Here is a 12,922-nt window from a genome sequence, read left to right on the forward strand (position 1 = left end):
CTGATAAATAAATAAAATCTTTAAAAAAAAATACAATTCAATGAAGAGACAATAACCATTTTATCATTTATATACCAGAAGCATTCCACTAGCATGAATTAAGAGGTTCTATGCTCTGTCGATGTGGATTCAGATAACTAAGCCTAGAGAGTCTCTAGGAAAAAAATCACCCTGACTGTATACTAAAAATTTCTCAATTATATAGAACACGTTAGAATTAAGGGAATGAAATGCAGCCCGTTTTCTGCTGCAATGTGACTCACTTATTCTATTTAGAAAAACCTTATTTCTTTAAAGAAATCAAAAGATTTTAAGTTGTAGGAAAACTAAAACTAGAACATGGGATACTTCCAAGGAAATACAACTACGAGTTGTCCAATGGAGTACCCCTTTAATGCTCAGTGCACAGTGATTTTGCTCATAAGGACAAAACGAGTGTTCTCCAAAGCAATGGGCTTATATCCTAGGAACATGTGCATGTAGGTCTGTAGGACATGACACCTGCTAACAAACCAGAAGAAGGGGTTAGTACAACTTACAGATATAGGCTTCTGAGCTCCAGCTGGGGGTCTCTTTTCATTTCTATACAATATCTCCTTCTTTTTAAATGGCTCTGATAGCCTTGATCTTGGTAGACACTTTCCCTGGAATCTCGCTTTCTGTATCACAGAATCTTATTGAACCAAAAGAAAACAACTTCAGTTTCTTTAAAATGGCAACATCTTAACATCAGTGCTCATGAGAGTGTGAATATAGGGACCTTTCGTGACCCAGGAAGGTCGCTTTAGTCTGAGATGTTTAGACCCAAGGAGAGAAGTCTGTATGGAAAACTAGTCTGCATTGTCTTTTAATGGAGAAAACCATTTTATCCAGGGTTCCCTCACATATTTCTAGTATATTTAACAGTGCTTTCAAAAAATTAGGGATTAATGCTAACATTTATAGAAAAAGGATGCACTGGATAATGGCATAAGTAATTACATGTAGTCATCATCACTTGGGCTATAGGTCATGTCGCTCACATCACACTCTTGTGTGAAATGTGTGAGCAGGATTTTTTTTTTTTTTGAGAGGGAGAGAGAGAGAATCTTAAGTAGACTCCCTGCTGAGGGCCAAGCCCCACCCAGGCCTTGATCTCAGGACTCTGAGATCATGACCTGAGCCAAAATCAAGAGCTGGATACTTCACTGACTGCGCCACCCAGGCGCCCCCATGAAGTACATCTCTGTGTTTGCCACCATCAGGCTTTGTTCCTGTTTTCCTTTCCTTCCTCTGTTAGAAATGTGGACAGTGTGCCTTCTCTCACCCTCCACTTACCTACTTTGAAACATTCTCAATCTAAACCCATGTATAACAACAGCAAACCAAATCACACATGGCAGAGGGACTCAGTCACTCTTCTTCCCTTGACGACTTACCTCAAGTCTAGTGTCTCTATGACAGTAGATAGATTTCCCTGTCACTGCCTTCCTGGAGAGATGTTCTACTCCTCCTCATCCTTTCAGTTCAGACATTGGGTTATGACTAAGGCCACACTGCCCTTATTTCACAATATCAGTGGAATTAATAATTTTGTCTTCTTTACTATCTGCGTCTCTCACATGCACACACATGCATGGGGCATGTCATCAGCTGATCCTGAACCCGCCACTAAAACTGCTTCTCTATTGATCATTAAAGTATCCCCTGCTTCGCTTAGGGGCCCTAAAATAGTGATCACAGTCACTGATTAGGTCCGAGATACTAACTGCAGCTCCATGAGGCCTTTGCAGGAAAACTCTGAACCACCAGTCCCTCCTCCCTATAAAAAATTTGCTTCATGTCATCATCCCGGGTCTGTCTGTGAACCTTCTCCAACTCTCTGTCTCTTCCCTACACAAAAGTTAAGTTAGGATTCTACCTCGTCAAGTATCTTCATTAGTAAATCCACGGCTTCCTGAAGTTTCCTGACTAATGGAAGAGAGGATAGGAGTCATTCAGAGCAGGCGTGAACTAGATATACAGGCAAACACACTAGTCACCATTCGAAAGGATGATTTTTCATATATATATATGTATATATATATGAAATACTCTCTCAGCTAGACTTATTGAAATACTATATATACTTATTGAATAGTATTCAGTAATACTGAATACTATTCAATAGTATTCAATATACTTACTGAATATATATATATACTTATTGAATACTACATATACTTACTGAAATATGAAAAATATATGTAAGAAAAATATATAGGAAAAAATAGATATATGAAATAACTGTCATATATATATAAGAAAAATGTGTGTGTGTGTATATACTTATATATAATTTTTTTTTTTTTTAAAGCAGACTCTACACCCAGTGTGGAGCCTAAGGCTGGGCTTGAACTCATGACTGGGATCAAGACCTGAGCTGAGGTTAAAAGTTGGATGCTTAACCAACTGAGCCATCCAGGCACCCCAACATTGCTCATATATTTTAAACGTCCATGTTCAGTGTATTTAGTGGAACTTCCCTGCTAATGTTGTCAGCCATATATTAAAACTCACCATGTGTGACACACGTAAGAAATTATTTTTGATCACGTGGTCAAATCATTCTTACCTTGGACCCCCTTCCCTGCAGGCTGAGAAGCCAACCGTCTTGCTTTATGTGTGAGGCTATGACTAAAGTCCTCCCGAATGACCTAAGATGGAACACATGTGTCAAGGACCTGCTAACCAAAATCTCTGCCAAAATCCACACAGAATCATCTCCAAGCTCACCTCGGGAGTCAAGTATTTGGCAATAAGCTTCTCTAAAAAGGACCTCTTCAAAATGGAATTAATAGACGGCCGATCTCGGGGAGATACTTCAAAGAGTTGAGGTATCAAGGCTTGCAGGTCACGGGAGAACGTTGTGGGTATCGGGGCAAAATGCGCTTGACAAATCTTCAGAACCAACTGGTGTAAGTTGTGACCCTCAAACTGAAAGGACAAGGAATGGTGACATTAAATCAGAGAAAACGTTGAATACTAGTTTGTAAAGTAATATCAAGGAACAAAACAATGTTTCCAGCCGGTGCTCAACAGAAGGGCCCCCACGCAGGCAAGCCTGTGGCAGAAACACACCTCTGCACTGGGGGGTGGGGTCTGTGCCTGTCACCCTCAGATTCCTGCACCCAGGACTGGGGTGGGGGGCTCGTACTGACCACCCTTCCCTGATCCAGCTGAGGGACCCTGGGGAAGCAATCCTTTTGCTTTTGCTCAAGCTGGACTTTATAAATTAAAAAAGTGGAAATTGAATCTTAAAACAAAGCGAAACTGAAACACAACGTTATAAGGCTTCAATTAGAAGTACTATGGTCTACCCTAAATGGTTTTCATCAACTAATATTTGATGAGTAGATATTATAGGCAGTTACACAATGTGATGCCACGTTATATAAAACAAGCTTTTCTTAGTTTTAATTTTTTCTTATCAAAATAATATTTATTCATTATGAAAAACTAGAAGCAAGAGGAAGCTACAAACAGGGTAAATATGTATAATTTTGTCAGCCAAGGGTATATTTCCTTCTAGTCTTTTAAAACAATGTTTACTGGGGTGCCTGGTTGGCTCAGTGCATAGAGCATGTGACGATTGATCTCAGGGTTGTGAGTTCAAACCCCACATTGGGCACAGAGCTTACATTTTGAAAAAAGTAAAATAATGTTTACAGAGTTGAAGTCATAACAATATGAAAGTTTACACCTTGCTTTCTAAATTAACAAAGCAAAAACATTTCCTCAAAACTTTTTCATTAACCAGGGGCACCTGGGTGGCTCAGTGGGTTAAAGCCTTTGGCTCACATCAGGATCCCAGAGTCCTGGGATCAAGCCCCAAATCAGGCTTTCTGCTCAGCAGGGAGCCTGCTTCCCCCTCTCTCTGCCTGCTGCTCTGCCTGCTGCTCTGCCTGCTGCTCTGCCTGCTTATGATCTCTGTCTGTCAAATAAATAAATAAAATCTTTTAAAAAAATGTTAAACTACTTTCTGATCTTTCTTTAAAAAAAAAAAATTCTTCGTTAACCAGAGAATCTTCCATTGTATGAGGCCATGGGTTTACACATGAGCATAACGTTCGATGACACAGTAAAGATCAGGTTTAATCAGGCTATTACTAGCTGTCTGATCTTTGACAATAATAATAGTAGTAATAATAAATAACAATAATAACAGCTGTGTAGAAAAGTGTTCACACAGCAGGTTTAAGACTGCTTTCCTTAGAAAGGCCCCCTTGGGGTGCCTGGGTGACTCAGTGGGTTAAGCCTCTGCCTTTGGCTCAGGTCATGATCTCGGGGTCCTGGGATTGAGCCCAGCATCGGCTCTGCTCAGCAGGGAGCCTGCTTCCTCCTCTCTCCCTGCCCGCTGCTCTGCCTACTTGTGATCTCTCTCTCTCTGTGTCAAATGAATAAATAAAATTAAAAAAAAAAAAGAAAGAAAGAAAAGGAAGGAAAAAAAAAAAAAAAGACAGGCCTCCTTACCATATTGGCCCTTGGCTGGCTTCTGGGAACTCACATTTCTGGAGAGTTCCCCCGGCTCCCTCAGTGTTCAGAGTGGCTCTCTTTGCCTACACTGATGGTGCAAACAATATGGTTGATGCTGAACACCCGCTTCTTCCTGGGAGTCTGGAAGCGTGGTACCTGCCAGGCATAGGGCGCCTGCATGGCCAGTTCCACATCAAAACCCTGAGCACTGGGTCTCTAAGGAGCTTCTCTGGGTGAGAACCTTTCACACGTGCTGTCACTGCTTTTGCTGGAGAAAGTAGCATGACTCCTGTGTGACTCCATTGGGAGAGGGTCTTAGAAGATTGTGTCTGGTTTCCTACAGACTTCACCCCATGCACCTTTTCCCTTCGCTGATTATATATTTGTGCACAGTTGATTTTTAAGGAAAATATGCTGTTTAGCTTGGGTTTTTTACTGTACAAGTTGCACATTTTTCCATGTCTGTATATATGGATTGATCACTCATCTTAATAGTTTGTCCATGTGATTTTTAACAACCTAATAACTCCAAACATTAACCTTTTTCCTCTCAAAAGTTAATTTCACTTTTAGAGTTTTAATGATTCAAGATTACTCTGATGATTAACATACTTACAGGATGTTTGAGTGTGCAAAGCTCATATAAGACACAGCCAAGAGACCAAATATCCCTGGGGAAGATAAGAGATCACATGCCAAGAAATAGCCATAATTCTCAATTAAAGTCTTTATTCTTACAGTGACTGATATTTGTGTATTCTTACAATTTTACAACTTTTATCCTTACTTTTTCAATTCTTTGTCCTACTAAGGTAAGAGGTCACATCGAAACAAGGCACAGTTTGTGAGAATCCTAGCAGAGAAAAGATATACCAACTTTGCTACAATCTGAGGGCTCAGTGTTTATCTCAGCTTCATGTGCTCGGAGGAAATGTGTGTATGTAAGGAATTCTGAACAATTTGGAGGAAGCTGGCAAGACTCAAACATGGATTTGTTTTGATTCAAAGGGTAAAATTTGGTTGATTTAGGAAGGTATATTCTTCTTAAAGCCACTGACAGAACCAAAGCTCTATTAAGAGACAACATAGTGACAAACCATAAGAGACTCTTAATCTCACAAAACAAACTGACCCGGTTGCAGCAGGGCGGGGGGAGGGGCTGATAGGGAGGAAGGATAGGGAGAGGGTGGTGGGGGGTTATGGACATTCGGGACAGAATGTGCTATGGTGGAGTGCTGTGAAGTGTGTAAACCTCGCGATTCACAGACCTGTACCCCTGGGGCTAATAATACATTATATGTTTATTTAAAAAAAAAAGAGAGAGACAACATAGTATCTGGCACTAAATAAATTGAAAATTGTGCTTGTAATGTATGACCAGAGGCTTGCTCTTCAGCACTTAGTGCTTTTATGTGATTGGTGTAATAAGGAGTTATCTTATAAAAAAGGCATCATTAAATCTAAAAAAAAAAAAAACAAAGAAAATACAGTGAGAAATGAAACAATGAACACAAGGATTCTGTAAAGTGAGGAAAACGGCCCCACTGTTTAGCCACACTTCCTCTGAGTGTGGGCAGGAGCAGAGGGAGACATCCTGAAGGCTTGAGGAAATGAAGATTGATTACAGAATACGTAGGAAACAATTTCCAACTGCTTTCTAGTGTTTTCCTAAGAGTTTCTAGAAACTCACAGACCACTTCCCACGACCACTCAGAATTTTATAATCACCGGGTCTTCCCTAGGCCCATACCCTCCCCTGTCCCAGAGCACCCTCTATACCAGCCAGTGTGGTCCACTCCGGCACTGGGTGGAAACTTCTACAAGTCTCCTATGCCCTACGTGGGGTGGGGGCTACGGTGAGCCAGGGACTGGTTTCCTGATCCACCAGGCAGCAGCTACCCAGCTGATTATTGCTAAGGTCTTCCAATTAACAAAAGCACCAAGTCAGCATATTTAAATGTTGACTCAAGTATTGAGTCAGTACAAAACAATGCAAATGATCCAGGGTGCTTCTCTGGACAGTCCCCATTTCCACGCAGGCTATACTAGCTGCATTCCTGCCCAACTGGAGGCCAAACCCCTTCTTGGTATTATTCTAGGCTATTCCAGGGGGGGGGAAAAAAAAAAAAAAAAAAAGCTTGTTTTTCTATTATGCAGAGAAATATTTACTACTCTTTTTAGAAATCTCTACCATCTGGGCTCTGCCCTCCACTTATCTCTTGCAAAGTCAAACAGCCAAACATCCCTTGAGTACTTTCCAAAACAAATGCAAAATTAACGCCTAGAAGGAATTCAGTCCTTCTAGGCATTGTTAAGGTATTTCCAGCTTTAAAACCCAACTAGTTTTGTGTAGGAGATAGTAGGCTCTGGTATCTCCTACACAAAACTAGTTGGGTTTTAAAGCTGGAAATACCTTAACAATTGCCTAACAGCTAGGGGAACTGAGACCTGCAGAGGTCAATCGATGCGGTCAACATGGTGACAGAGCCAAGGCTAGGGCTCCTAGCTCCTAATCCAGAACTCTCATTGCTTTCTCCCTGACCCCTCCACAACACTTTCCTGCGTAAGGCTAAACAGTGTTTGGAAGGTATGAAAAATCAAAAAGATGCATATCACAGAGACTGCAATTTTCAATGTTAGTCTTTTTATCACTTGTGTCTTCAGATGAAATGTCTTTCTTCTAAATACGTTCAAAAGCTTCAGGGGACACTGAGGTGGTTGGAGACAGTCACCGTGATCCCCATTTCACAGGTGAAGGAAATGAAATTATGAAAGTACCATAGGAAAGAATCTGCCCGCTTTATAGAGACTTTCGAACCAATCGTTGGCAACTCACGTTTTATTGTTGTAGGGTTTATTCTGACAGATCTCTGGGGATAGATAGTATGGCGTTCCAACACAAGTTCTAGCGAGTTCCATGGAACTAGTAAGTTATGTTAGATAATAAAATAACATGGTTTGTTATTGGAGTATATGTTATTGCATATTAATAACAGAGTAGTAAAATAAATTGATTTTTAAACTTATACTTCACCAGCCCAAAATCTACACATAAACAAATATTTATGGTTAAAGGCTTCACAAAGAAATACAATTGTTACATTACAAAACTCTTAGATGTGGAAAGAGTTCCCCTTTCCAATTATCAAAGTAATGCAGACATGACTTAAAATTTGGAAAATATGGGAGTGAATAAAGAAGAAAAAAATTACCTAGAATCTTACTATTCCAAAATAGTTATTATTAAAATGTGGATATATTTGCTTCTTGTTTTTTTTCCATGCATATTTTTCATATAGCTGTGATCACAGAGTATTTAAAATTCAGAATTCCATTTTTGTCTTAATGTAACAAAGTTTGTTCTCACATTATCAAGAAGTCTTCAAAATCATAAATGTGAGTGGCCATGTAACATTCAGGTATATGCTTGTGCCAAGCTTTATAAAATTTACCCATTTCCCAATTATTAGGCATTTAAATTAGTCCAAATATCAAACTATTCATTTAGAACAAAGAGAACATTTAAAAAACTCTTGATGTTTATTACCAACAAAATGTCTTCCAAAATAGTTGCATCAATATATTGCCCTGGGCACCTGGGTGGCTCAGTGGGTTAGGCCGCTGCCTTCGGCTCAGGTCATGATCTCAGGGTCCTGGGATCGAGTCCCGTATCGGGCACTCTGCTCAGCAGGGAGCCTGCTTCCTCCTCTCTCTCTTTCTGCCTGCCTCTATGCCTACTTGTGATCTCTCTCTGTCAAATAAATAAATAAATTCTTAAAAAATATATATATATATTGCCCAGAGCATGTGCGAATTTGCCTGTTGCACTCAATTCTCACCAGCTTTATGCATATGCAGTCACAACTCATTTGATAAACTTATATCATACTATAAAACATTGCCACTATCTTTCTATTATACCAAGATTAATCTTGGAAATTTTAATCGTAGGCAAAACATCGTATGAATGAATGATTTAGTGAATTTATATAAATAGCTCTCTAAAATTATCTGGAAACCAAACTTTAAATATCTTAATTCATGATACCTAAAAATACATATTTTGGCTGTTATAAATAGAAAATGATTTTTAAAAATACTCACTTGTTCAGAACTCTTGCTATACCAAAGTCCCCAAGTTTTGCAACCATTCCACTCTTGCTAAGAAAAATGTTCTATAAATGGAGAAAATGCTATGTTGTTGGAGATATTTCAAGAAAACGAAAGATCAGTTCTGTCTTGATCTCTCCAAGCTGTTACCTGAGCTTTTATGTCTCTATGTAAGATCTTCCTGTCATGAATATATTTTAGTCCTAGAGAAATCTGTACAAACCAACTCAGAATCTGTAGAGGGAACATAAAACAAAGCCAATCAGTAGTCTGGTGGCCACTGAAATGTCTTCATGAAAATATGCAAAAAGAGAGAAATAACATATTTATGTGTATGTATTTATGTGAATGAAACTATTTTAGATATATCATCTAATCACACAATTCTCTTTTTATAGAAAGAAAATGAAGGTGCACAAAGGCAATCTAAATGTGCAGGTAACGAAGGGAGCTCCATGTACAGAAAAGAGACGATACAGAAGCAGAGGAGAGAGGGAGGCAGTTCCTGCTTTTTATTTTCTCTTAACACTGGTTTGCTGACTGCATCAGGATAGCAGATAAGCAGCATTTCCTGATAACCCTGGTGCCATCAGTGTTTCCCTTTCATGGAAAGGGGTTGCCAAGGCAGAGAGGGAAAGAGGAAGCAGAGAATCTGTGAGGTTATTAAAATTTTCAATGAACTATCAATATATGTGTATATAATATAAAAACAAATATTTTACTTTTGAAATTTTTGGAACTTAATTTCATTTCTTAGTCATGATTTTATTTTATCTTAGCTGGCCATAAGCCTCTTTTTAAAAATGTGTTCTATGCTTATAAAGACTTCTTTAAACTTCCAAAATGTCATTGGTTCCTTGTCCGCCAGATTCCACAAAAAAAGGACAACAAAAGCAAAAAATAGCCATACTCCAGATGCTAAGATTGTAATTTTAGCTCTTTTCCAACAAATGGAAATGTAATTCAAAATTTTGTGGTGAAGACCGTTTTTATTAAATGTGGCAAAATAGGGGCACCTGGGTGGCTCAGTGGGTTAAAGCCTCTGCCTTCAACTCATGTCATGATCCCAGGGTCCTGGGATCGAGTCCCACATCGGGCTCTCTGCTCAGCAGGGAGCCTGCTTCCCCCACTCTCTCTGCCTGCCTCTCTGCCTACTTGTGATCTCTCCCTCTCTGTGTGTGTCAAATAAATAAATAAAAATCTTAAAAAAAAAAAAAAAAGCAAAGCAAACTTTAAAAAAATGTGGCAAAATAATCGCTAGAGGGGAAGAAAGGAGGGTTTCTACAAATACTGAATTTAATATATAATATGAAGGAGCATAGGAAGAATGGTTGATTAAATTTACAAAGTTTTAGGGATAAATGTGTACATTCAAACTATTCCATTTTAGCTCTAGGAGGAAATGATACCGGTGTGAGGTCTTTCAGTAGTAAAATAGGACACAGAAACAAACTGCCGGAAGACGGCGGCGGGCCATTCCTGAGCGCTGCTCCAGGCAGGGGCCTGCCCCACCCGTCACACAGGCCCCATTCGGATTCCCTTCCACACACACACATTCCTGCTGTGTCCTTCACAGGCACAGCTCCCAAGAGGGTTCCAAAGGACGCTCAGAGGGTGGAAGAAAAATGTGTTTGTGTGAAGAGAGAATGGGAATCGAGGCCATTATTCTCGGCCTTTCTCTCCTCTCTCTTCATAATCAATGAAACTAAATAGCCATTGCCATGAAGGGCTTCTATGCTCCCTAGCAAAGTGGGAGAGCTATTTTATAACAGCGTACTAAATGGTAAAAGGAAGAAGAGTGAAGCTATAAATATGTCACATTTAAAATGGCTGAGGAATAGCCACATTCACAATTTTTTAGCCATGAAGATTGATCTCAAGGGCATCCTACTTGAGATTGCCCCAAAACAGCACTATCTTCTTCTCAAGGTTCACTCTCAAAAAGAGATTCAATTTAAGTTCAATTGCAGATCTGTTCTGGACTAAATCTATCAACAATATTGATCCACTACTGTACGTTTGAATTTCTCTGCCAGAAATCATGCTGTATCTATACACGGCCTCGTACTTATGGCATTATGAATTTAATTCCCCCTAGTACGAATTAAAAGGCAAACTGGAGGCATTTTTACCTGATCTTCACTAAATAACACTCCCCGTTGTCTACGGATCCTTCTCATGAGATCCCCTCCGTCACAGTACTCCATCACAATGAACAACCTGTTGTTCTCTGTAAGAAAAGGCATCATTACCTTTCGTGCTCTCAAAAGTGGAGAATATACAGAAAAATGCATTATACACCAGTTAAAAACGCTGGCTGCAGAATCATGGACTGGATTCTCGGCCCACTTCGCCACTTAACATTCTTAGCTCTTTGACTCTGGGCAAGTTATTTAAATTTCTCTGTGCCTCATTATCTCATCTGTAAGGTGGAGATAATAATATGGAAACTCCTCTAAGGATTGTTGCAAAGGTTAAACGAGTTCATCTGTGTCAGAGACTCACAACACTGCCTGCATATAATGAGAGTTCCATAAATGGTAACAACGATTATGAACACATTCCTGCCAGAGATGAGAAATCTTCTGTTACACGGCAGCCATGAATCTTAACCCAAACCCCAGGAAGCATTAATAGACCTTTGAACTTTGGGTGTAACCTTTTATTTATATGGCACTTACTCAACTATGTTGTTGAGCACAATGGACACTCTTCTAAACTAACCTCTCCCTGACCTACTTTCTGTAGTCATTACCATTCCTGCTGCCCACTCAGGGGTACCCCTGGAGCCTACTAGTCTCTCCCGCACGCTCAGGTACCTCTGTTCCCATGAATTGTCACCAAGATCATGGTGTCCATCCCCAAATCTGTTCAGCCAATTACACTTGTTATTGCCATTATTGCACGAACTGATGAGAAATGAATGGAAAAAAGACAGATGTGGTTATTTCTACAAAACCTATGTTGACTACTGTGGAGAACTCAGTAAAAGAAAGTAGCTTTAAAAAAAAAAAGAGAGGGGACGCCTGGTGGCTCAGTTGGTTAAGCGCTGCCTTCGGTTCAGGTCATGATCCCAGTGTCCTGGGATCGAGTCCCACATCAGGCTCCTTGCTCGGCAGGGAGCCTGCTTCTCCCTCTGCCTCTGCCTGCCTCTCTGTCTGCCTGTGCTTGCTCGCTCTCTCTCCCTCTATCCCTGACAAATAAATAAAATCTCAAAAAAAAAAATTAAAAAAAAAAAAAAAAAAGAGAGGTGTCTTCGACCTACATGCTGGGTAAGACAAGTGGAAAATAACTGACAAAGCTTTAAAAAGACTGTGCACCCAGACTGTCTGTAAATTCTGACTCCACTCTAAGGAACGGAAATGGGAAGCCAGAAACAAGGGGAGTAGTCTGCCCAAGAAGGAGTCTTCAGAAGTCTATTCCATGTGTTCATCATCAAAGATGAGGCCTTGGTCTTATATCAAAAGTTTGGCAAATGATTGTGCATTTATAGATGAAAATAAATATGTGTGTGCAATTTCCTGCTCAACCAGTTTTTCCCCAGAACCAGCCAACCGCCAGCTGGGCTCCTGCTGGAAAGGGCTCCTTCTATGTTGTTCGTTTCTCCCACTCCTCTGTGGGTTCCCTGCAGACAGAGTCCCCACTTTGTTCTTTTGTCTTCCCTGCACCTGGCATGGGAACTGCCACCTGGAAGGGGCTTCAGGAAGGGCGGTTAAGTGGTTTCATAAAACCATCTAAGGAACACAACAAAAAACGGCATAAAATCAGGCTTAAAAACAAGTATTAATCCTCCTCATGTTTTGCCTCATGTTGTTGAGTATCCACTAAATTTCAGAATCTCTTGCCAAAGAGCTATCATTTGCTCCCTCTCTCTTTCAAGGAGCTTAAACCAGCTCCGGAGAGGCTGTGAGCACCTTGATAGTGTCTGCCCTCCACTGCGGCTAATTCACAAACTCAGGGCTCCTCTCACAGAACACTTCGACTCCCACCTCCTTAAAGGGGACAGATCCATTCATTCATCAACGGACCGTTATTGAGGACAGGCCAAGGAATGAGGTGCTGGGAATATAAAGCACACAAGCCATCCTTCCTGCATGAGGAGGCGACCGTTTAGTTGGGGAGTTGGTCAGCACAGGTGAGAAGAGCCACCGCAGTAGTCTGTGGCTTAGAGGGCAATGAAGACAAGAGACAGTGAACGACAGACCTGGAGAGTCCAGGCGGGTTTTAAGAAGGTGTTTCCGGACATGCCCTAATGATTTAGGGGGTAAATTATCTTTAGGAATGCGTGAGTTTTAGGAGAACTGCTATTTCTCATAGC

At 40.4% G+C, this 12,922-nt stretch overlaps 1 protein-coding gene across 1 annotated transcript in view; it reads right to left on the minus strand.

Moving 5' to 3' along the window:
* Positions 1 to 12,922, minus strand: part of NEK5 (NIMA related kinase 5) — a 59,610-nt gene that overhangs the window by 32,888 nt on the left and 13,800 nt on the right. The window contains exons 4-11 of the mRNA XM_032314184.1: positions 10,737 to 10,834; positions 8,755 to 8,838; positions 8,599 to 8,669; positions 7,331 to 7,417; positions 5,111 to 5,165; positions 2,755 to 2,955; positions 2,594 to 2,675; positions 540 to 673 (exon numbers count right to left, since the gene is read on the minus strand). Coding sequence (XP_032170075.1) covers positions 540 to 673; positions 2,594 to 2,675; positions 2,755 to 2,955; positions 5,111 to 5,165; positions 7,331 to 7,417; positions 8,599 to 8,669; positions 8,755 to 8,838; positions 10,737 to 10,834 — 812 coding nt within the window. The remainder of the gene's footprint in view (positions 1 to 539; positions 674 to 2,593; positions 2,676 to 2,754; positions 2,956 to 5,110; positions 5,166 to 7,330; positions 7,418 to 8,598; positions 8,670 to 8,754; positions 8,839 to 10,736; positions 10,835 to 12,922) is intronic.

The sequence above is a fragment of the Mustela erminea genome, chromosome 15, assembly GCF_009829155.1.
Source record: "Mustela erminea isolate mMusErm1 chromosome 15, mMusErm1.Pri, whole genome shotgun sequence".
Taxonomy (NCBI): Eukaryota; Metazoa; Chordata; class Mammalia; order Carnivora; family Mustelidae; genus Mustela; species Mustela erminea.